General features: G+C 44.1%; 1 protein-coding gene across 2 annotated transcripts in view; it reads left to right on the forward strand.

Annotated features, from left to right (window-relative positions):
• Positions 1–25,223, forward strand: part of HDAC6 (histone deacetylase 6) — a 222,430-nt gene that overhangs the window by 31,109 nt on the left and 166,098 nt on the right. For both annotated transcript variants that reach the window (XM_069209604.1, XM_069209603.1), the window contains exons 4-10: positions 3,116–3,204; positions 5,271–5,355; positions 5,716–5,756; positions 6,565–6,661; positions 7,396–7,493; positions 7,606–7,710; positions 8,598–8,666. In XM_069209604.1, the coding sequence (XP_069065705.1) occupies positions 3,116–3,204; positions 5,271–5,355; positions 5,716–5,756; positions 6,565–6,661; positions 7,396–7,493; positions 7,606–7,710; positions 8,598–8,666 (584 nt within the window). The remainder of the gene's footprint in view (positions 1–3,115; positions 3,205–5,270; positions 5,356–5,715; positions 5,757–6,564; positions 6,662–7,395; positions 7,494–7,605; positions 7,711–8,597; positions 8,667–25,223) is intronic.

Below are 25,223 nucleotides of genomic sequence, written 5' to 3' on the forward strand. Positions count from 1 at the left end.
TCCTATTCACTCAGTTTTGTGCCTCTCTCTTTATGCTCTTTTAATGCTACAAATATTACTGGTATTGCGATCGGTCTTGTGTATCAGAGTGAGTGAATATGCATAAGCAGGTTTAGATAGAACCTGTGTAATTCTGTGCCGTTGCCAGGCCATGCAGACATATCGGATTCAAATAGTCTATCCAGTAGATTTATTACTAGAGTAGGTGTCATGTAATGTATCCTACATCAGAAGAAGGCTGCAATACTTTGCTCACCTGAAATCGTAACTGAGAAATGTGTTTGTTGTCCAGAAGGTGTTTCACAATACTGGGATTAACGTTGTTGTTTGTGATTGCAGAATGAATGTTCATTAACGTGTCTCTTGATTTTGCATTCCATTTGCCCAATATCATCTTATGTTCCACAAAAATATTTAATTTTAAATGGTGGTCTCCTTTTATCATTTTAGCATAGATTTGTAATATAATTTATTTTACAGTTTCTGGGTATACGACCTTTGAAACTTTAATGGCAGTTGCTGCTTTGTAAGCAAGGATATCTTCCATATTTTTGTCTCATCAGTGTTGTTTTTAATGAATCTATTTTCTCAAATTCTGAATCAGCCAAGTTATCTTTGGTATTTCTTTATCTAGTGTATGTACACCATCAACGGTTTGTCATTGGTATATTAGAATCTGTGTAGGAATAATTTCCCCAATAGGTTGCCAAGGATGTCCCTTGATTATACTTAAACTCGCACAGTTCCTGTATGCTCTCTCACCATATCCAAAACACACTAACAAACAACAACATACTTTCAATGTCAAGGGTCTCAAGGCGCTGATAGGCCCAGGGAGATTCATTGATTTGCCCAGAATCACAGAGTGTTGGGCAGACGCTGAGACTCAAACCTGGTTAACTAGCTTCAAAGTCAGTAGCTTAAGGCATTCAACCACAGCCCTTACTTCATATAGTAACATTGCAATTATAATCTTTCCACTAATCCGAAATAGTTTTGACACAAAAGTATAGTATTTTTAAATATGGAACTTTCAGATGTTTACATTTCTTCTGTTGCTTCCAAGACGTCACCCTATGAAATGTTGCTGTACACATTGTAACATATAAATAAAAAAAATCATTATATCAGTTTCTTGTAATTTTATCCCTAAACATAGTTCCCCTCTCAACTGTTGTTAAAAAAGTCAGCATATTTAGGTCACTAGACTTTGTCACATATTATTGACCTTATCAGTCTCTTTTGAATTCTTGTGAATTTGTGCTAATGTATGCAAAATTGGTGTAAGCGGATTTTGATTGTATAGTTATCCATTCATATAATCATTGAACCATTCTTGCTCTAATAGATGCCTTAGTATCTTGTTAAGTGATGATATATTTCATATTTATGATCACAACCTAAAGTGATGGAATTCCTGCCCTCAAGGACTTTTAAAACCTATTGTTTGGACCCTAACGATACTCAAATCTCCCTCTGTACCGGCTTTCACATGCAGCACATCCTTTGATTGCGGATGTTTCAAGGCTTTAACTTTGAAGTCTCTCATGCTTCTGCCTATTGCTTAGCATTGGAAGAAATCTTTTCTATACTCAAATCAAATTGGGGGGGTGGGTGATGGTGGTTCGGGAATCAACAGAGATCACTCCTACTTCAGGCTGAAAATCATTCCATTGCATGAAAGAGGAGATCCGTAAAGAGTATGTATGTTTACTAAATACAGCCTGTATGGGTGACAGTAGGCCCCTACACAAGGACCTGTGATGAAGTATGCCTTTAACTGAAGGTGAGACCCCTAAAAAAACACCAGATGGTTGTTGAGATTAGGAGTGATAGGTTATATTTAGGGCTCCCTGTTTTCCGTTTGCACTGTTTTTTACATGTAAATGCAGACAGAAATCATTGTCCTGCCTGTTTTGTATTTATTTATAAAAGCGGAAAAATACTAATGATTTGAATTCTTTGGAGTGAATCACCATCTTGAGATTAATGACTTTCAGGCCAATAGCTGTACGTATTGGCAGCATGGGGAGTTAAAAAGCTCAATGAGATGTGCTTAAATTACTGCACATCTCAACATGTCTACGTGCTATTATACTATTTTTTAATGTGCCTTTATTATTTTATTATCTTTGGGTGTGTAATGTGCAAACCTGACAAGTACAAAGTATCACTGAACATTTATCCTTTGAATAAATGCAAAATATATGAGTTATTACCCCCCTTTTTTCACAAAACACAAAATAATTATGGGTAAATACCAATAAAATGGATAAAAGATAAATAGGGTTAAATACAGATGGAAATGATCAAAAAATAAATTCCATAAAACCGGGTGCCCTAGTTATATTTAGGTTAAGTAATCATACATTCCCTTTAAAGGTCACCTCCTGCATGTTGGTGAAATCTTTTCTATGTCAAGTGCGCCTGATCAATACAGACATGTTCAAAAAGTAAATACCATAAAACAGGATCCCTAGTTATATTTAGTTTGAGTAATCATACATTAGCTTTTAGGGGTCACCTCTTTCATCTTGGTGAAATCTTTTCAATGTTATTAAGTGCTTCTTTAGTGTCATATCTGACGTTTTAGTCCAAACTGGTGCTTCTGTTTGTTTTTCCCCAGGTTTAAATGGATCTTTGTCTGTTATTTCTGACAACTTATCCTCTTTGTCCTCAAAATGCTCTCCAATGTTAAACTTAATCTTAAAGATTTATATAAAAAAAATTCTCAATTTGTTTTTGATTCTTTAATTGACAGAAACAAACTATTCTCAGAACTTTGTTTTAAAGCCGAGATTGGAATGGAATATTCAACTCAATTACTTACAGATTCATATTCAAAATAGTTATTACAGTGAGAGTGACTCTAGAATGCAGGTGTACAATTTCAGAAGATGTTTAGAGTAACCTTTGAGTTTATAGATGAGTGATATTTATTTCATAGCATGTACAGTTTTCTTGTGTACATAAAATGGAAATCTGGCATAAGCCCCTTTGGATCTATGTTGACACCCCAGTATTAGACCTTATCTTTTTTTTTTCTGCCGTTGTCACTGTAATGCTTTATTGTATACAGGGTCATTTCAAAAAGTCTGTCCTTTCTCGTATCTAGGACTTGCGCCGAGCTGAGGCTGTCTTCAGCGGTACGGCTTTGGTGTGTGACGAGACGTTAACTGATTTCCACTGTCTCTGGGACAAAGAGTAAGTTGTACTCGAGCAAGCAATACTCTAATATCTTCATTTAACTTTTTCTTTCTCCTCCCACTATACAAATACTGGTTTGAAAAAAAAGTGACTACATCTCTATAGGCAAGAAGGGTTTAAAGCATATCTGAAAGACACAGAGGTGTGCCTGTGCTATGTATTTAAGCTATATAAACTGAATGCCCTTGATACACATTATGATCAGCTGCATAAATTACTAAACATTGCTGAGCTTTTATTATACAAACCAATTTCAAGGGCAGCAATGTTAAAAATGATTACAAATCCATATTTAAAAGGGCCTCTAATTGCAACTGAAATCTATTAAGTATTTGGGTATATGGTTCTCCATCAATCTTATTGACTCCTTTTAATCAACAAATTGAAAATACTTAAGATTAAAAAGCTGTTGAAAGCCTGCATGGTGGAGAAGATTAGAGAATCTTGAAATGATGATTACACCCATTGTTAACTTCCTTTCGTGGAAGCTCCCAATCAGATAATCTCAAAAAGTGAGTCAATTATATTCTTTTTTTTTTTTCTATATGGAATAACAAAAATCCCAAGTGTTAATAAACTGCCTAGACCATCAAAAGTCAGGTGCTACTCACTAGATTGGTACAGCTATCCGTCAGCCTTCCTTCCTCTCATATAATATCTCACCGTGGCTAGTGATCGAAAAAGAAGGAATTGTGTCAATCAACATAATTGCGACACTCCCTATAAAGCCTATTGTTGCTGGTTACTCATAAGTGTTTGTTAACAACACGGCCAGTGCTTTCCTATAAGTAGCGAGGAAATTAACAGTTCCAATAATAGCTATCTAGCATAACGAGGAATTTAAAATGAAGTCACTAGATTAGCAAACATGGATAGCAAAAGTTATCTTCTTAGCAAGCGACCTATATAAAAATCAAATATTGCTCTCCTATGCTGAAATACAACATAAATCCAATTGTACAATTTCCTACATCCTTACACCAACCAAGCTTGGACCTCTGAAGAAGGTTGACTTACCTTTACCTTCGACCCAATACAAATTAAATAAGTCTGCCATCTGACTGAATATGTAAAATTGTCAACTAAACAAACCATAGATTTTCCCTGAGCCTACAAAACATCTTGATCAGCACTTATCTCTACCTGTAAAAATATAGTTACCCCTGCCTTGACACAAATGCAGATTCTTGGTGTCCCATATAGAGTGCTGGACACCAGCCAAGCTAGCTAAATGAAACCTAATTCCATTGAACAAAACTATAAAGAGGATTTTGAACGTATGTCATTCAAATACTAACGTACTACACTTTTTTGGACTAAGTCCTCAATTGCCTCCAGGGGATTTTAATGGCAGTCATCACAATGGAATTCCCCACGATAAGTCAGGGGACTTATTCAGCACCGGTGGTACCTTCTTTACCAATATCGGAAAACCAGTCTTATTGACCTGATGATAACATTTGAATTAAAATTAATCCTGACAGAATGGACGACTTCCAAGTGCTTATCAATATAGAAATGATGAGCATAGCCTACCTACTTAAGAGAGGCCCAAAACCACCTAAATCTCCTCTTTCCTAACACAAACCAAGACATCTTGTTTTGGGCCAATCTAAGCAAGAACCTGGTGAAAGTTGATCCCCAAATCCCTCCCTCTCCCACCGCCCTCCCCACCTCAGAATTCATTAGGTAAATGCTTCATAGATACACCCTCTTGATAATGCAGTGTGCCTGCCCTGTGCAACAACTGTTTTGTACCACTTCCTTTATCTTTTATCCCTTTCTCATTTTCCTGCCCTTTTTCATAATATGGCCTTAGCTCTCTGTTGACTCATCTTCCTTTTACAAATTTTCTCCCTCATCCAAGTCATATAGCTGGGGTGTCTACGAGGTTAAAAACTTAATAAAAGTTTAAAAGTGGACTTTGCTCTATTAGAAATCTTGTTTCAAGGTTCGCTGCAGTCACAGCCTCTGTGTCCGCTGTCCCCATTTGCCGTCTTTTTGCTTTGCTGCCTTGTATGCAAATTCATGTTCTGCTCATTGACTTCTTATTTCCCCGACAGCTTCCCCGAATGCCCAGCAAGGCTGACCGCTGTGAAGGAGAAGCTTGTCAAATATGGCCTGATGCAGCGATGCATTCAGTTGCAAGTAAGTTGTCTCTAGATGCCTTTTACATAGAGGTATTTTGCTATGGTATTGTCCCTCAGCAGACAGAGGTATGAGAAAGTTCTCGCTATCTCCCCTTCTTATCACTGTCTCTTTAACTGTCATTCCTTTCCATTTGGCAGGTTCCTCTCTAATTGTCTTCCACTCCGTCCATCTGCCTGTCTTGCTTTCCTTCTCGCTTTCTCTATTTTTTACATTCTCTTTCTCACTTTCTCTTTGTCCCTCTCTCTCTTCCTTTCTCTCTGCCCGTGTCTGTTTCACCCACCAGAGGTATCCATTGATTATGAGGTTTTATGTGTCCACATTTTGAGCTACTTATTTTTGCCCTTTTTCCCTCCACAGGCCCAGGAGGCTAGTGATGATGAGATCCTTCTGGTTCACAGGTATGTGTTATGAGAAGGGACTGGGTGACATTTGTGGTGTTCCAATTAAAATTATTTCGACATGATCCCTTAAAGTTTAGAGAGTGTTTGGTATGATGGTGGGTTGTGGTCTTTCTTCTGGATTAGTTCGGCCCTAGTGCCCAGTGGTGCAAGCTTCACAGTGTTCCAGTGCCTCAACATGACATGTTTTGGTACTTCCATGCAGCTGGCCAATCTTGAGCTCAGCGTTACCCATGCAGGCAAGACATTTTCCATGCCTAGCTTATAGTAAGTGTAATTCTGCCAATGTTGCCATCAAGTAACACAGAGTGATGGAAGGGAAACATCAAGAGACAAAAACATCTCTCTGGACCCTCATACCCTGTGCCGCCTAAGTTAGATTCTCCTGCCCCTCGGAGTCATGGGGGTTTGCTGAGCTGGGAAAATAGACAGGGGCCTCACCAAACCTCCCCTGGATTAATTCACAAGGATATAGAGTAGTGTGAAAAACTGCTTAAAACTACCAGACTCTGCAGCATTAGTTTAGATCCATGAGTTCCCCTGCTTTGTTCTAACAAGACAAAGAAACTGTGTTTTACAAACACTAAACTAGATCATAAAATATGTAATGCTCTTATGGTGTCTGAGGCTCTTGTGATACCATGCATATGGTACATATTTATAGGAGTGTCAGGATCTGCCAATCTGTCCGTCTGATTATGTTTAATGACTGCTTTCTATACTAATAATTGAGGGTATTTTCAGAGAGTAAATTTGTTTTTTCTACTTAAAGAGAGTCTAAGCAATACCTTTGTTCTTACTTTTTCAGCCCGGAATACCTGAAACAGATGAAGTCTACGCAGAACATGACAGTGGAAGAGCTGCGGGCCTTGTCAGATAGCTATGACTCCATCTACCTGCACCCAGTGAGCAGCACATATTTCATACTAATGCTGAGAGCTGCATTTACTCCCTAAGAGCACCATCATTTTTATGATGTCTAGTTCCTCCAAGTATAACAGACCAGAGCAGGATTCCAAATGATCTTAATTGAAGGCAGACAATTGATGAAAAAACATGTGCAAGTTGAAGTACTATGCAACCAACAACAAACAGCCTAAAATTCAGCCAAGGTCACTGTGCTGATAAAGACTTCCTTCTGGTTTTAGCACACTTTAAAATTTGATAAGTGGCTGAATGCCTGAAACATTCAGGATAGACTGGTGAATGAAGAGCTTTGTTATGACAACATTTTGCTTTAGACTGCTCCTTTGTGACCCTTATTGGTATTTAATCAGATTAGTCTCTTATTTTGACCTATCCCAAGTTTTGTCCTCAGTAAGGATATGGCTAGAAGCTGTAGATAATGTAGTCAATTCTCAGTTTCTGAGCCAGACAATCTCAGGTCATCCAGCCCAACAGGAATCGTCAGCAGCATGGAACTTTCACTGTCTCCCACATCTTATTGTTTCACCTTATTTTAGATGTATTTATGGCATTTATAAAGGCTCACTTATCAAGTAGTATAAATGTATCAAGTTCTAACGCTGAATCTTGAGACAGAAATGATTGTTTGAATGTGTGTCGCAATCTCCTTCTCATTAGGATCTTGATTGAACTTTGATTTTTGATTAACTTAATCATGCTGGCTTTATTTCAGAAGTCTTATCACAGTGCCTGCCTGGCTGCAGGATCTGTTCTGCAGCTGGTTGATAAGGTGTTTGCAGGGGAGGCTCGGAATGGAATGGCAGTAGTGAGGTAAGCCATTCCCACCTTTTCCCTCACAGTTAAATTTTGGCTTAGAAAAATTGTACGTATGTGATCAGTTTCAAATCAACTTTGGATGCACATTCTTTGTTTCATTCTCTAGACCTCCGGGGCATCATGCACATTGGGGAAAGATGAACGGTTATTGTATGTTCAACAACCTTGCCATGGCTGCCCGGTATGCCCAGCGAAATCATGGAGCTTCGCGGTAAGCATCTGGGTGCATATAGTGAATTACAAACTCATGCCACTTATTAAAAGAAAGTATCTTCATTTGCTAAAATGGAAAGCATGAGTTTGGGTCCCTGGTCTCTGTTTAGACCATATGTTGACAGTTGATAAATGACCAATGTAGGTTTAAATATCTGGTGCCTGAGAAATATGAGAGCTGTAAATAGCTCCTTGGTCACCCAGTTGCTGAAACGTGAAGGTTGCAATAGCTGTGTATGCCTGTTTATGAAAGGAAGAGGTGTAAATGGATTTTTGGTCCCCAATTGTGGAAAGGCAGAGGTATAAATAGATCCTTGTTCCCCAGTTAATGTAGGTCAAATGGGGCAAAAGGTCTATTATCTCTGTAGATAAATGTCACAGGTTGGAACAGCTGCATTTCCCAGTTGATGAAAGATAGAGGTGGGACTAAAAATGATTTTAAATTGATGAAATGCAGAGTTGTGAACCAATTCATTGATTTTCTGAATTATGTTGTGTATGTGTGTGTATATATATATATATATATATATATATATATATATAAATAATATGCCGCACATTCTGCCGCGGTTTGGCCTAATGTAGCTGATCTGGTTCGATCTTTCTTGAGGATTCTTTCATAGAAAAGAGGCTAGTGTTGCTTGTGAGCTGTGGCTGATGAAAGGAGAGATGGGAGTATAGGTATATCTCATTTGGTGATAGACTGAAGTTTGAGTAGATACATTTCTCGGATGGTGAAAGCAGAGAGGCGAGGAAGGGATTTGACTGATCTTCCCCTTTTGATGAAAGGTGAACATGTGAATAGATGGAGGGATCATGTTTGATTAAAGGACTTTTGTTTGAAATATTTCAAGCTCATCCTATTCCACACAAATCTCTTTGCAGGATTCTTATTGTAGACTGGGATGTTCACCATGGTCAGGGCACACAGTACATGTTTGAAGATGACCCAAGGTAAGTGCTATCTTTCATTTGATAGGTTTGTACCTCGAGCGTAGCAGTTGTCAGCTAGTTGGCAAATTCTGTAGAGATACCTTTTATGGATAGCAGTGGAGTTAGGCATCAAAGGGTGAACAGAAATGAATAATAAAGAAAAAAACCCGCCCCCTGTGATTTATTAACAATTGAATGATCACAGAGACTGATCTACACTCTTTGTGCAGATCTCCATTGATTGTTCAGTGATTGAATGTCTTTGAAGACTGTCTCTCCCTTCAAATAGTAAACCACTGCTCTTTCCATTGAGGGATCAATAAATGAATGTGCTTGGGACTGAGCTTTTTCTATTCTTCCCCTTGTGATCTGTCAAGGATTAAATAGCCATAAAGACTGATATTAGGTTCTGACTTCCTATGGTTGATAAATGATTAGATACACTAGAGACAGTGCTGTCTTTCTGTGGGGAAAACCTCTCTTCTCATACACACTACAGTGCTCTTCAGTGATCAAAGGTCCATAAAGATTATTTTCTACTGCCGCACTGTTCCTCCTCTGTAACCGATTGTGAATTGCCTGCACCAGAATATTACCTAAAACAATAAATTGCTCTGCTTGCACTCTCTCTCTGCGTGCATGAACCCCACTCCGGTCCATGATTTACAACCTCTACACCCACTTGCAGTTGCGTTTTTGCCAGTTGGCCAGAACTCCCTAATTAACATCTGTACAGCCACATTGTGCCTGATGTAGTTCCTTTATTGCCCCTGAGCCACACAAGGGACATGTTTCTGATGTTTTCAAAATGATCTTGCTTTCCTTTGCTGCACACGTTGCTCAAGACAGGTGTCAAGTAGTGCACAGTATTTATGTTCTCTTCAGCTGACTCCCAGAAAGCCTGAGATTTATATTAAGGGAACCCACAGCTGGGGAGTTTGTGCCTTCTGCAGTCAGAGGTTGGTAATAAACCATCCTCTGTTATATACAGGAAGGGACAAATACTAGATACACCCTGGCTTCTGTAGTATGAGCAACGCTGCATCTAGGTAACATGATTCTTACTAGCTGCAGTCACCAAGTCTTGTAACGACTTAAGGTGCACCTTCAGGAGTGGTGAAGACAGGCTTCAAAGTTAGTGTAAATCTCAGTATGAAAACCTGCTTCGGTAGATAAAGCTAGGAAGCGGAAAACAAGAAAAGAACCACAGAATATTAACAGTTTCATGACCAGTGATTTCAGACACTTGTGTTCATAAAATACTTACCACTGCATCTGAAACCATTTTCAGATGTTTTCTTCCTTTATTTCATCCTGTATTACAGCCTAGTATTTCTAGTTGTGAAGAAGGTTATGATGAATTACTATTTTTCTGGAACCAGAAAACTTGTTAGGCAGTGAAGTGAGAGAGATTGTAGGAAGCTGGCTCTCTATATGGTGTAGAAAAATTAGGTGCACTGTGCAGAGTCCACTCGTGTTAACAATCCTAAGGTGCACTAATTGTGGTAATGTGGTTGAGCAGCTTTAGGCCTATCGCAGGGTAATTTGGGGCATTTGATGCACTCACAAAGTCAATAAATAAGACACAATCAAAAAAGAAATTCAACAGCAATTTCGAAAAATAGTACAGATTTTTATATTATTTTAGACACTAGAATCTACAAGATCAGGTAACTACTTTTCGAGTTAGCGACTGTTCAAAGTATAGAAAATGCAGCTGTCAAGAGTGACACATGAGCCCTAGTGTTATCCTATGGGGAACACACACTGCATAGAGTCACTAGCAAACAACTTACTTCTGGACTTAAGGTAAGTAGGGGTCAAGGTGGTAGGAAGCACCAACAGTTCGGTTTACCTGCCCTGGTGTGTCCGGGTACACAGGTGCCTCAAGCAGTAGTAGCCCTAAATGTTACATGTTGAAGTCAGTGGGATAAATACTTGTAAGAAAGAGACTGCAGCAGTGGACTAGGGGACGACTTCGACAGAACCCAAAGTGGGGCTCGCCTCATAGGGTCACAGGGACACAGTTGATTTTTATGAGCCTAGGCTGGGGAACCCGGGTGCAGAGGTGTTTTTTTCTGGCAAGATTGGTATGTTGAGGCTCTTACAATTCTTGGGGTATCTGCAGAAGAGGGTAACGCAACACAGCATGACGACTTCTGTCATGGCGCTGGCCTCTTTCACAGCCCCTCAGTGTGCAGGTAAGTTTTGGCAGCAATGGTGTTCTCGCTAAACACAAACTAAAGTCCATGGCAAAGGTCTCAAGGGATGAGAGAATACATCCACCATTTGAAGGTTTAGATTCTGTGCTATCACAATGATTTGACCAAATAGTGCTTTGTCTGCTTTCATAATTAATGTCCTGCCATTGCTGTTCACTTCCTTCTTCTTGGACATGTTAGTGAAGGTTTTTAGTTTGTTCATTTTCATTGGGTCATAAAACTTCTTACTAGGTGTATTATTCTCAAGTTTGAAGTCTATATGGCACTTTTCACTTATTTCATGCACCTTCATTATGTTGGATATGTCTTGAGATGCCTTTTTTGCTGTGGAGAGACTGAGATCATGTGGCTCAACAAATAGGTTAATCCAGCTTTGAACCAGACTAACAGCTCTCGTAACAGTAGCTTCGTCTTTTTCAATTTGTGACTTATGTAGGTCTGCGTGAGTAAGATCTGATCTTTCTGATGGATACAACTACCTGTGGATTCCTCACCTCATGAATACTCCCATGGCGCCAGCATTTGACGGAAATCTTCTTACTAGTCTCTGCACGTCGACGAGGACGTCACTGTCTCGCACGCGACGCCGTCTGACGTCATACAGGCAATAAGAGGTCCTCGACGACGTGCGGACGTCAGTTCCCTTTTTTCCGTGCATTCGAAATGGTTATCTTCGAGGGAGCAACTGTTACTCTTGCGGTTACAGTGTATATCTTGCTGCGTACTTCTTCTCTGTGGAAATAATGTCGCAGAGAAAGTCTGGATTTAAGCCTTGTCGTGAGTGTGGAGGCAAGATGTCGGTGACGGATCCTCATTCCGATTGCCTTTGGTGTTTGAGCTCCGACCACGACGTCTCGACTTGTGATTCGTGTCAGCACATGAATCCGAAGGCCATTAAAGAACGCGAGGCGAAGCTGTTTATGGCCAAATCAAAGGAGAAGCATCACAAGAAAAAGTCTTCTCCAAGACATCGGCGTCATCGAGACTCCCGGCGCCGTAGAGAATCTCGGCGTCATTCAAGGGAGGCTCGTTCCAGGTCTCCGGATCGGCGCCGGAGGACATGGGAGGTCAGCCCCACGGTGACGCCGCATCCTTCGACGCCGTTGCTCTCTCCGACGTCTCCAACTTCGCCTGGACAGGCGTCGGTGATTGAGGTATTGGAGCCTCAGGTGTTTTCTCCGGCGCAGACGCCGAGGCCGGCGTCGGGGTCGCCTCCGAGTCAGGCACCCCAGTATCCGGCTTTTCCCACTCCTGGAGCCGATAGTTCCGCATTCTTGAATGCGATGTATGCCATCTTCCAACAGATGGCTCCAGGGGGTGCTCCGGCTGGGCCTTTGGCCTTTTCTTTGGGTGATCCTGCGCCTCTTCGGCCGGCACCCTTTATGCCCTTTCTCCCGTTTGGGAACGTGGGCTCGGCGCCAGTGTCGGCGCTGGTGGCCGCTCCGATGGCTTCGGAGGGATTGGCCCCAGGGATTTCCATCCCGTCGACGTCGAGATTTCGGCCTGTGACTCCGGTGGGTCCATCCGTTTCATCTGCTCTTCAGTCGGCGCCGAAGTTACCTGTGGCGCCGGATGCGGCGTCGGTGGCTTCGGAAGATCGGCGCCGATCTCCGACTTCGGCGGAGGTGTTGTCGACTCCGCGGATTGAGCAACGACTTCATTCAAGGAGGCGTGCTCTCCGGGTACTAGAGGAGCAGGAGTACCAACGAGCCCTAGAGGAAGGAGAGCTAGAGGACTCGGGTGATGGGCTGCGTGGACTGGAGTCGGCCAGTGGGCTGGACACTTCCCCTGAGTGGGACCTTTCGTCCCCGGGGGAATATACCGAGGAAGCTGCTTCCTTTCATACAGTGGTACGGAAGGCAGCTAGTTTTTTGGACCTGCCTTTGCCGGTGGTGGAGGCGAAACAAAACCTTTTGACAGAGGTGTTGCATCCGGCCTCAGCAGCGGCGGAGCCTCTATTACCTTTTAATGACGCTCTGCTGGATCCGGTTTTAGAGGTGTGGAAGAAGCCGGCATCTTCCCCAGCAGTTCACAGAGCCGTGGCCAGGAGGTATCGGACGGCTCCAACTGATCCTGGTTTCCTATCTAGGCACCCTACGCCGGAGAGCTTGGTTGTGCAGGCCTCCTGTTCATCCAAATCAGCGCCTGGTTCTTTCCCGACGGTGCCTGGGGACAGAGACTCAAAAAAGCTAGAGGCGCAGTCGAAGAAGATTTTTTCGTCCTGCAGTCTGGCGTTAAAAGCCACTAATGCGACCTGTATCCTGGGGAGGTATATTCATGCTCTGATGGATGACATCTCCTCTTCGTTTACAGAGCTTCCCCAGGGTCTTTTGGATCTTGTCTCTGATGCCCAGGCTGCTGCGACCCAAATTATCCAGACGGGACTGGATACCACCGACTCGGTAGCCAGAGCAATGGGCACAACTGTGGTGGAAAGGAGACAGGCCTGGCTACGTAACTCGGGCTTTTCGGCAGATGTACAGTCCACATTGTTGGATCTCCCGTTTGATGGGGACAAACTGTTTGGGGCTAAGGCTGATTCGGCCTTGGAACGTTTTAAGGAGAGCAGGGCCACGGCTAAGTCGTTGGGACTCCAAGCTCCTTCTTCCACGGCCTCTTCCAGATTCTTCAGGAGGTTTCGTGGATTTGGGCGTGGCTCTTCCTCCTCTTCCTTTCGGGGAAGATATCAGCAACCTGCCTCTTCCCACCCCTATAGATCTTTTAGGGGGAGGGGTAGGGTCCGCACCAGGGGAGCCTCTCAGCAGCACTCTGCCTCTTCCTCATCCTCTGGCGGGGTGCAGCAGGGGAAGCAGCCTTAGGCTTCCACCATTTCCCACTCACTCCTCTCCTGTAGGGGGAAGATTACAGCATTTTCTCACCAAATGGGAGACTGTTACGTCGGACACTTGGGTTCTCAGTGTTGTGGGAAAAGGCTACACCCTTCCCTTTCGGGAGTTTCCGCCCCTCATCCCGCCCCGCCCTTCGTATTGTTCACAAGAACACCTCCTGTTGCTAGAACAGGAGGTAGAAGTCCTCCTTTTAAAGGGCGCGGTGGAGTTGGTCCCGGAGCAGGAAAGGGGTCAAGGAGTTTACTCAAGGTATTTCCTGATTCCCAAGAAGGATGGTCGTTTGAGACCAATTCTGGACCTGAGGATCTTGAATTGGTTCCTCAAGCAGGAAAAGTTCAAGATGCTGACCCTAGCACAGGTGCTTTTGGCGTTGAACATGGAAGACTGGATGGTGTCTGTCGACTTGCAGGATGCTTACTTTCATATCCCGATACTCAAGTCACACAGGAAGTATCTCCGGTTTGTGGTGAGATCGCAACACTACCAGTTTGCGGTCCTTCCGTTTGGTCTTACTTCAGCACCTCGAGTCTTCACGAAGGTGATGTCGGTGGTTGCGGCAGAGCTCAGAAGGAAGGGGATAGCAGTATTCCCTTACTTGGACGATTGGTTGATCAAAGCCAAGTCCCCGGAGCTTGTGTTGCGTCATCTGCAGTCAACAACCCAGTTGTTGTTCGACCTGGGCTTTTCGGTGAACGAGCCCAAATCTCACCTGGAGCCCTCTCAGCGCCTCCTGTTCATAGGGGCAGTACTGGATACGACATTGGGTCGGGCCTTTCCTCCGCCTCAGCGGATTCAAGATATTCAGGATTTGGTTCCAATGTTTCGAAATGGAGCGGTAGTTCCAGTCCTCAAGGTCCTTCGTCTGCTCGGTCTTTTTGCCTCCTGCATTCTGTTGGTCACGCATGCTCGCTGGCACATGAGGGCTCTTCAGTGGTGCCTCCGAAGGCAGTGGTCTCAACACAGAGGGGATCTAGAGGGTACTGTCAAGATCTCCAGAGATGCTGCTGTGGATTTGAAGTGGTGGATTGCAAGCAACAATCTTTCACAAGGAAAGCCGTTCCAGCAGTCGCCACCAGTGGCCACAGTCATAACGGATGCTTCCACTCTAGGGTGGGGAGCTCATCTGGGGGATCTGGAGATCAAAGGTCTTTGGTCTCCAGAGGAACAGATTTTTCACATCAATCTGTTAGAGTTACGGGCTGTACGTCTGGCTCTCAAGGCCTTCCTCCCTTCCCTTCGTGGTCAGTCGGTACAGGTCCTAACGGACAATACTACCACGATGTGGTACATAAACAAGCAGGGAGGAGTGGGGTCGTACCTTCTCTGCAGAGAAGCTCTTCGACTATGGTCCTGGGCAAAGGACCATCGGATTTGCTTGATAGCAAACCATCTGGCCGGAGTCTTGAACGTGCGTGCGGACAGTCTCAGTCGCCACTTCTCGGCAGACCACGAGTGGCGTCTCCATCCAGATCAAGTCCGTTTAATCTTCCAGAAGTGGGGGTTTCCTCGGGTAGATCTGTTCGCCACTCGAGAGAACGCGCATTGTCCGTTGTTCTGCAGCCTTCAGTATCCGATGCAGGAAGCGTTGGGGGACGCGTTTCAAATGACCTGGTGCGGCCAGTTGCTTTACGCGTTTCCTCCCATACCCTTGATTCCTCGAGTATTGAGGAAGATTCGCCAAGACCGGGCTCTAGTAATCGTAATAGCTCCGGATTGGCCAAGGAGGGTGTGGTACTCCGACCTTCTCCAACTCTCAACGTGCCCGCCGCTCCGTCTTCCTTTCAGGGCAGACCTCCTCTCGCAGTCGCAGGGGCAGGTTCTACACCCCAACCTCCAGAGTCTGCACCTACATGCCTGGAGATTGAACGGGGCAACCTGAGTTCCTTCTCTCTCCCGCCTGAGGTAGTGGATGTTATATTAGCGGCCAGGCGACACTCCACTAAATCTATCTACGCTAATAGGTGGTCTAAATTTGTTGCGTGGTGTGGAGAGAGGCAGATTGATCCTTTACAAGCTCATCTATCGGACATTTTGTCTTTTGCTCTATCTCTGGCGCAGAAAGGTTGTGCAGTGGCTACCATTAAAGGTTATTTATCGGCCTTGTCAGCCTTTATATGTCTTCCAGACCAACCATCTTTATTTAAATCCCCTATTGTTATCAGATTCTTGAAAGGTCTTCTAAATCAATATCCTCCAAAGCCATTCGTTATGCCGCAATGGGATTTGTCCTTAGTCCTGACTTTCCTTATGGGGTCCCCTTTTGAACCTATGCATTCTTGCCCCTTGAGGTATTTGTTTTTAAAAACAGTCTTCCTGATAGCTATAACATCAGCAAGGAGAGTGAGTGAGTTGCAGGCCTTATCAGTAAAACCCCCTTATACAACTTTTTATGGGGATAAGGTGGTGTTGAGGACCAAGGCTGCTTTCCTCCCGAAGGTTGTTTCACCCTTCCATTTGGCTCAGGCAATTACTTTGTCCACGTTCTATCCTCCGCCTCATCCTTCCAAAGAGGAAGAAAGACTGCACCGTCTGGATCCAAAGAGAGCGTTGAGCTTCTTTATCGATAGAACAAAGGATTTCAGGCTGGAGGATCAGCTGTTTATTGGATACGTGGGCAAGAGGAGAGGAAAGGCAGTCCACAAGAGAACACTATCCAGGTGGGTTGTTCTTTGCATTAAAATATGTTACTCTTTGGCAAAGAAGGATCCTCCTGAGGGCATTAGAGCTCATTCCACCAGAGCTAAGTCGGCCACTTCGGCCTTAGCCAGAGGTGTTCCTGTGGTCGACATCTGCAAGGCCGCAACTTGGTCGTCCCTTCACACTTTTGCAAAACATTACTGTTTAGATTCTGAGGTTAGAAGGGACGGCCATTTTGCACGGTCAGTGCTGCAGGATTTCTTGGTTTGACCATTTAGGCACCCACCGCCGGGCGTGGTACTGCTTTGGGACTCTATTCATGAGGTGAGGAATCCACAGGTAGTTGTATCCATCAGAAGAACGAGTTACTTACCTTCGGTAACAACTTTTCTGGTGGATACATTAGCTACCTGTGGATTCCTCACGGTCCCACCCGCCTCCCCGTTGCCTTTATGGTCTTGCCAAGTAATCCTTGAGTGCGCTCCTCTTGATCTTTGAGGGTGCAATAGATGTGTATATATAATATATTTATATATATGTGGGTATATGTGTATATATCTTTATGTATATACTTGGTGTGTGTATATATTTTTAAAAGAAAGAGTTTTATATATATATATATATATATATATATATGTGCATAAAAAACATTTACAGTTATTCATACAATGTGGTGTATTTTTACAATATAATGGATGTTGCTTTGTTCTTTCATTGCCTGGTTGTTCTCATGCACGTAAAAAATGATTGGTACTGACGTCCGCACGTCGTCGAGGACCTCTTATTGCCTGTATGACGTCAGACGGCGTCGCGTGCGAGACAGTGACGTCCTCGTCGACGTGCAGAGACTAGTAAGAAGATTTCCGTCAAATGCTGGCGCCATGGGAGTATTATATGAGGTGAGGAATCCACAGGTAGCTAATGTATCCACCAGAAAAGTCGTTACCGAAGGTAAGTAACTCGTTCGTTGTTACAAACCATTTCCCTTATCTGACCAAAAAAGGCACATCTGTGTTCAGCCGTCATATAATATCTTTTCACAGCACCCGCTTGAGGTTGGACATTGTTGTACCACCCAGAGTCTGTGTGTATTTGTTGAGTGTTACCTATATCACTTGATTAATCGGAATTCGTCCCAAAGGTTCAACATCTGACAGTTGAACTGAAAAACATGAGTTCGATGGCATCTGTCGCTGTAGATACGCATGTTCTGCAATAGCTCGCCATCTGGTGTTGGGCCGGAGTGTTACAAGTTGTTTTTCTTCGAAGAAGTCTTTCGAGTCACGGGACCGAGTGACTCCTCCTTTTGTCTCCATTGCGCATGGGCGTCGACTCCATCTTCGATTGTTTTTTTTCCGCCATCGGGTTCGGACGTGTTCCTGTCGCTCCGAGTTTCGGAACGGAAAATTAGCTAATTTCGGAAGATTTTCGTCGGTATTGTTGCGTTCGGGATCGGCGTACTTAGATTCCACACCGCATCGAAGATCGGAGAGCTCCGGTGCCCTTCGGGGTAGTTTTTTCGATCCTCCGTCGGGGCCTGGTCGGCCCGACCGCGTGCTGAAGAACGCCGATGGAACGGACCCCGTTCCGTTTCTGCCCCAAATGCCACAATAAATACCCCTACACAGACCAACACTTGGTCTGCAACCTGTGCCTGTCACCTGAGCACAGCGAAGACACCTGCAAGGCCTGTCGTGCGTTCCGGTCCCGAAAAACACTCCGAGACCGTCGAGCCAGAAGACTTCAGATGGCGTCCGCACCGACAGCCCAACGGGAGTTCGAGGAACAAGAAGAGGAAGGTACCTTCTCGATCCAAGACTCAGACTCCGAAGGATTCGACGATACACAAACCGTGAGTAAGACGTCGAAATCCACTCAAAGGAACATTTACAAGGCCCAGGGGACGCCACTGCCACCAGGCCATGGCTCGACCCATAAAATCGGTGACCGACCGTCGGCACCGAAAAAGGCCCAAACAGTGCCGAGATCGTCCGACTCCGGTCGAGACACCGGCACGCAGCCTTCTCGGGACCGAGAAAGTGCTGGAGACAAGCCTCGACACCGAGATGCCGGTGTGGACACGGCTCGACGCCGAGACAGCGGCACCGAAACAGATCGACGCCGAGAGGTTTCGGCCCCGAAAAGGAAAAAAGTCACCTCGGAGCCGAAAAAACACGCAGACAAAGTTTCGATGCCGAAACAGACTGCAAGCAACCCAGCTTCAGGCTCTTATACAGAAGAGCACTCGCTAACCTCCCAAATGCAGAAGCATAGGTTTGAGGAAGAGCTACAAGCAACTGATGTGGACCATACGCAAAAGCGTATCTTCATTCAGCAGGGGACAGGAAAAAAAAGCACCCTTCCCCCCATTAGGAGAAAGAGAAGGTTGGAGTTCCAGACGGAACAAACACCACAACCAAAAGTGGTGAAAAGAGTTACACCACCACCCTCTCCTCCGCCCGTGATTAACGTTTCACCAGCACAAACTCCATCACACTCCCCAGCTCACACCACCATGAGCCAGGGTGACCAAGATCAGGACGCATGGGACCTATATGACGCCCCAGTGTCAGATAACAGTCCGGAGGCATACCCTACAAAGCCATCTCCACCAGAAGACAGCACCGCGTACTCTCAAGTGGTGGCTAGAGCAGCACAATTTCACCACGTAAGCCTCCACTCAGAACAGGTCGAGGATGATTTCTTATTCAACACACTCTCCTCCACCCACAGCTCATACCAAAGCCTGCCTATGCTCCCTGGTATGCTCCGGCACGCAAAAGACATCTTTAAGGAGCCGGTCAAAAGTAGGGCAATCACACCAAGGGTGGAAAAAAAGTATAAGCCGCCTCCTACGGACCCGGTTTTCATCACTACACAGCTGCCACCAGACTCTGTCGTTGTAGGAGCAGCTAGGAAAAGGGCCAACTCTCACACATCTGGAGATGCACCACCCCCAGATAAAGAAAGCCGCAAGTTCGATGCAGCTGGTAAAAGAGTCGCAGCACAAGCTGCAAACCAGTGGCGCATCGCGAACTCCCAGGCACTACTTGCGCGCTATGACAGAGCCCACTGGGACGAGATGCAACATCTCATTTAACATCTGCCCAAGGACTTACAAAATAGGGCAAAACAAGTGGTTGAAGAGGGACAGACCATCTCCAACAACCAGATACGCTCCTCCATGGACGCTGCAGATACAGCTGCACGGACATTTAATACATCTGTAACTATCAGAAGGCATGCATGGCTCCGAACGTCTGGATTTAAACCAGAGATTCAACAAGCAGTTCTCAATATGCCTTTTAATGAAAAAGAACTGTTCGGTCCAGAAGTGGACACAGCGATTGAGAAACTCAAAAAAGATACAGACACTGCCAAAGCCATGGGCGCACTCTACTCCCCGCAGAGCAGAGGGAATTACAGCACATTCCGTAAAACGCCCTTTCGAGGGGGGTTTCGGGGTCAAAGCACACAAGCCAGCACCTCACAAGCCACACCGTCCAGTTACCAGGGACAGTATAGAGGAGGATTTCGGGGACAATATAGAGGAGGGCAATTCCCTAGAAATAGAGGGAGATTTCAAAGCCCCAAAACCCCTACTACTAAACAGTGACTCACATGTCACTCACCCCCTCCACACAACACCAGTGGGGGGAAGAATAGGTCATTATTACAAAGCATGGGAGAAAATCACTACAGACACTTGGGTTCTAGCAATTATCCAACATGGTTATTGCATAGAATTTCTACAATTCCCTCCAAACATACCACCAAAAGCACAAAATCTAACAACACACCATTCCAATCTCCTGGAGATAGAAGTGCAGGCACTATTGCAAAAGAATGCAATCGAATTAGTGCCAAACACACAAATAAACACAGGAGTTTACTCACTGTACTTTCTGATACCAAAGAAGGACAAAACACTGAGACCAATCCTAGACCTCAGAGTAGTGAACACTTTCATCAAATCAGACCACTTCCACATGGTCACACTACAAGAAGTATTGCCATTGCTAAAACTACACGACTACATGGCAACTTTAGACCTCAAGGATGCTTATTTCCATATACCAATACACCCATCGCACAGGAAATACCTAAGGTTTGTATTCAAAGGAATACATTACCAATTCAAGGTACTGCCTTTCGGATTAACAACCGCACCAAGAGTCTTTACCAAATGTCTAGCGGTAGTCGCTGCACACATAAGAAGGCAGCAAATACATGTGTTCCCATATTTGGACGACTGGCTAATCAAGGCCCATTCGTTCATACAGTGCTCAAATCACACAAATCAGATCATACAAACCCTCTTCAAACTCGGGTTCACCGTCAACTTTATAAAATCCAACATTCTGCCGCGCAAGGTACAACAATACCTAGGAGCCATAATAGACACATCAAAGGGAGTAGCCACTCCAAGTCCACAAAGAATTCTAAATTTCAACACCATCATACAACGCATGTATCCAACACAAAAGATACAAGCAAAGATGGTATTACAACTCCTAGGCATGATGTCTTCATGCATAGCCATTGTCCCAAACGCAAGACTGCACATGAGGCCCTTACAACAATGCCTAGCATCACAGTGGTCTCAAGCACAGGGTCACCTTCTAGATCTGGTGTTAATAGACCGCCAAACTTACCTCTCGCTTCTGTGGTGGAACAACATAAATTTAAACAAGGGGCGGCCTTTCCAAGACCCAGTGCCACAATACGTAATAACAACAGATGCTTCCATGACAGGGTGGGGAGCACACCTCGATCAACACAGCATACAAGGACAATGGAACGTACATCAAACAAAACTGCATATCAATCACCTAGAACTTCTAGCAGTTTTTCAAGCACTAAAAGCCTTCCAACCAATAATAGTTCACAAATACATTCTCGTCAAAACAGACAACATGACAACAATGTATTATCTAAACAAGCAGGGGGGGACGCACTCCACGCAGTTAAGCCTGCTAGCACAAAAAATTTGGCATTGGGCAATTCACAACCAAATTCGCCTAATAGCACAGTTTATACCAGGGATCCAAAATCAACTCGCAGACAATCTCTCTCGAGATCATCAACAGGTCCACGAATGGGAAATTCACCCCCAAATTCTGAACACTTATTTCAAACTCTGGGGAACACCTCAGATAGACTTGTTTGCGACAAGGGAGAACGCAAAATGCCAAAACTTCGCATCCAGATACCCACACAAACAATCCCAAGGCAATGCCCTATGGATGAACTGGTCAGGGATATTTGCTTACGCTTTTCCTCCTCTCCCTCTCCTTCCTTACCTGGTAAACAAACTCAGTCAAAGCAAACTCAAACTCATATTGATAGCACCAACTTGGGCAAGGCAACCCTGGTACACAACGCTGCTAGACCTATCAGTGGTACCCTGCATCAAATTGCCCAACAGGCCAGATCTGTTGACACAGCACAACCAAAAGATCAGACACCCAGATCCAGCATCGCTGAATCTAGCAATCTGGCTCCTGAAATCCTAGAATTCGGGCACTTACAACTTACCCAAGAATGTATGGAAGTCATAAAACAGGCCAGAAGGCCATCCACCAGGCACTGTTATGCAAGTAAATGGAAGAAGTTTGTTTGCTACTGCCATATTAATCAAATACAACCATTACACACAACTCCAGAACATGTAGTGGGTTACTTGCTTCACTTACAAAAATCTAACCTAGCTTTCTCTTCCATTAAAATACACCTTGCAGCAATTTCTGCATACCTGCAGACTACCTATTCAACTTCCCTATATAAGATACCAGTCATTAAAGCATTCATGGAGGGCCTTAGGAGAATTATACCACCAAGAACACTACCTGTTCCTTCATGGAACCTAAATGTTGTCCTAACTAGACTTATGGGTCCACCTTTTGAACCCATGCACTCCTGCGACATACAGTTCCTAACCTGGAAGGTGGCATTTCTCATCGCCATTACTTCCCTAAGAAGAGTAAGCGAGATTCAGGCGTTTACAATACAGGAACCTTTTATACAACTACACAAAAATAAAGTCGTCTTAAGGACCAATCCTAAATTTTTGCCAAAGGTTATTTCACCGTTCCATCTAAATCAAACAGTGGAACTTCCAGTGTTCTTTCCACAGCCAGATACCGTAGCTGAAAGAGCGCTACATACATTAGATGTCAAAAGAGCATTGATGTATTACATTGACAGAACAAAAAACATCAGAAAGACTAAACAACTCTTTATTGCATTTCAAAAACCTCATGCAGGAAACCCAATTTCAAAACAAGGTATAGCCAGATGGATAGTTAAATGCATCCAAATCTGCTACCTTAAAGCTAAACGACAGCTGCCCATTACACCAAGGGCACACTCAACTAGAAAGAAAGGTGCTACCATGGCCTTTCTAGGAAACATCCCAATGCAAGAAATATGTAAGGCAGCCACATGGTCTACGCCTCACACATTCACCAAGCACTACTGTGTAGACGTGTTATCCGCACAACAAGCCACAGTAGGTCAAGCTGTATTAAGAACATTATTTCAGACTACTTCCACTCCTACAGGCTGATCCACCGCTTTTGGGGAAATAACTGCTTACTAGTCTATGCAGAACATGCGTATCTACAGCGACAGATGCCATCGAACTGAAAATGTCACTTACCCAGTGTACATCTGTTCGTGGCATCAGTCGCAGTAGATTCGCATGTGCCCACCCGCCTCCCCGGGAGCCTGTAGCAGTTTGGAAGTTACCTTCAATTATTTATATATGTATCATCTCAACCTTAAATAGGTGCATACTTAGTCACTCCATTGCATGGGCACTATTACTACAATTCAACTCCTACCTCACCCTCTGCGGGGAAAAACAATCGAAGATGGAGTCGACGCCCATGCGCAATGGAGACAAAAGGAGGAGTCACTCGGTCCCGTGACTCGAAAGACTTCTTCGAAGAAAAACAACTTGTAACACTCCGGCCCAACACCAGATGGCGAGCTATTGCAGAACATGCGAATCTACTGCGACTGATGCCACGAACAGATGTACACTGGGTAAGTGACATTTTCATTTAATGACGTGGTGTATCTCTGGATGTTCCACCCCAAGTAATGTCCTTTTGGCATACAGGGAGTGCAGAATTATTAGGCAAATGAGTATTTTTGACCACATCATCCTCTTTATGCATGTTGTCTTACTCCAAGCTGTATAGGCTCGAAAGCCTACTACCAATTAAGCATATTAGGTGATGTGCATCTCTGTAATGAGAAGGGGTGTGGTCTAATGACATCAACACCCTATATCAGGTGTGCATAATTATTAGGCAACTTCCTTTCCTTTGGCAAAATGGGTCAAAAGAAGGACTTGACGGGCTCAGAAAAGTAAAAAATAGTGAGATATCTTGCAGAGGGATGCAGCACTCTTAAAATTGCAAAGCTTCTGAAGCGTGATCATCGAACAATCAAGCGTTTCATTCAAAATAGTCAACAGGGTCGCAAGAAGCGTGTGGAAAAACCAAGGCGCAAAATAACTGCCCATGAACTGAGAAAAGTCAAGCGTGCAGCTGCCACGATGCCACATGCCACCAGTTTGGCCATATTTCAGAGCTGCAACATCACTGGAGTGCCCAAAAGCACAAGGTGTGCAATACTCAGAGACATGGCCAAGGTAAAAAAGGCTGAAAGACGACCACCACTAAACAAGACACACAAGCTGAAACGTCAAGACTGGGCCAATAAATATCTCAAGACTGATTTTTCTAAGGTTTTATGGACTGATGAAATGAGAGTGAGTCTTGATGGGCCAGATGGATGGGCCCGTGGCTGGATTGGTAAAGGGCAGAGAGCTCCAGTCCGACTCAGACGCCAGCAAGGTGGAGGTGGAGTACTGGTTTGGGCTGGTATCATCAAAGATGAGCTTGTGGGGCCTTTTCGGGTTGAGGATGGAGTCAAGCTCAACTCCCAGTCCTACTGCCAGTTCCTGGAAGACACCTTCTTCAAGCAGTGGTACAGGAAGAAGTCTGCATCCTTCAAGAAAAACATGATTTTCATGCAGGACAATGCTCCATCACACGCGTCCAAGTACTCCACAGCGTGGCTGGCAAGAAAGGGTATAAAAGAAGGAAATCTAATGACATGGCCTCCTTGTTCACCTGATCTGAACCCCATTGAGAACCTGTGGTCCATCATCAAATGTGAGATTTACAAGGAGGGAAAACAGTACACCTCTCTGAACAGTGTCTGGGAGGCTGTGGTTGCTGCTGCACGCAATGTTGATGGTGAACAGATCAAAACACTGACAGAATCCATGGATGGCAGGCTTTTGAGTGTCCTTGCAAAGAAAGGTGGCTATATTGGTCACTGATTTGTTTTTGTTTTGTTTTTGAATGTCAGAAATGTATATTTGTGAATGTTGAGATGTTATATTGGTTTCACTGGTAATGATAAATAATTGAAATGGGTATATATTTTTTTTTTGTTAAGTTGCCTAATAATTATGCACAGTAATAGTCACCTGCACACACAGATATCCCCCTAACATAGCTAAAACTAAAAACAAACTAAAAACTACTTCCAAAAATATTCAGCTTTGATATTAATGAGTTTTTTGGGTTCATTGAGAACATGGTTGTTGTTCAATAATAAAATTAATCCTCAAAAATACAACTTGCCTAATAATTCTGCACTCCCTGTAGAACACAGGAAGATATCTAGCGTAGTTCATCCTTACATATGGAAAACACCATGGGATCATAGAACGTATGGCTGTAAGATGTAAATGCCAGTTTCCTTCTCGAGCAGCACACAGCAGAGCCAGCAAGAAATGTTTAACTTTATCCACATATGACATCCAAAATGTAGAGAGATCTCCATTG

The sequence above is a fragment of the Pleurodeles waltl genome, chromosome 10, assembly GCF_031143425.1.
Source record: "Pleurodeles waltl isolate 20211129_DDA chromosome 10, aPleWal1.hap1.20221129, whole genome shotgun sequence".
NCBI classification, from domain to species: domain Eukaryota; kingdom Metazoa; phylum Chordata; class Amphibia; order Caudata; family Salamandridae; genus Pleurodeles; species Pleurodeles waltl.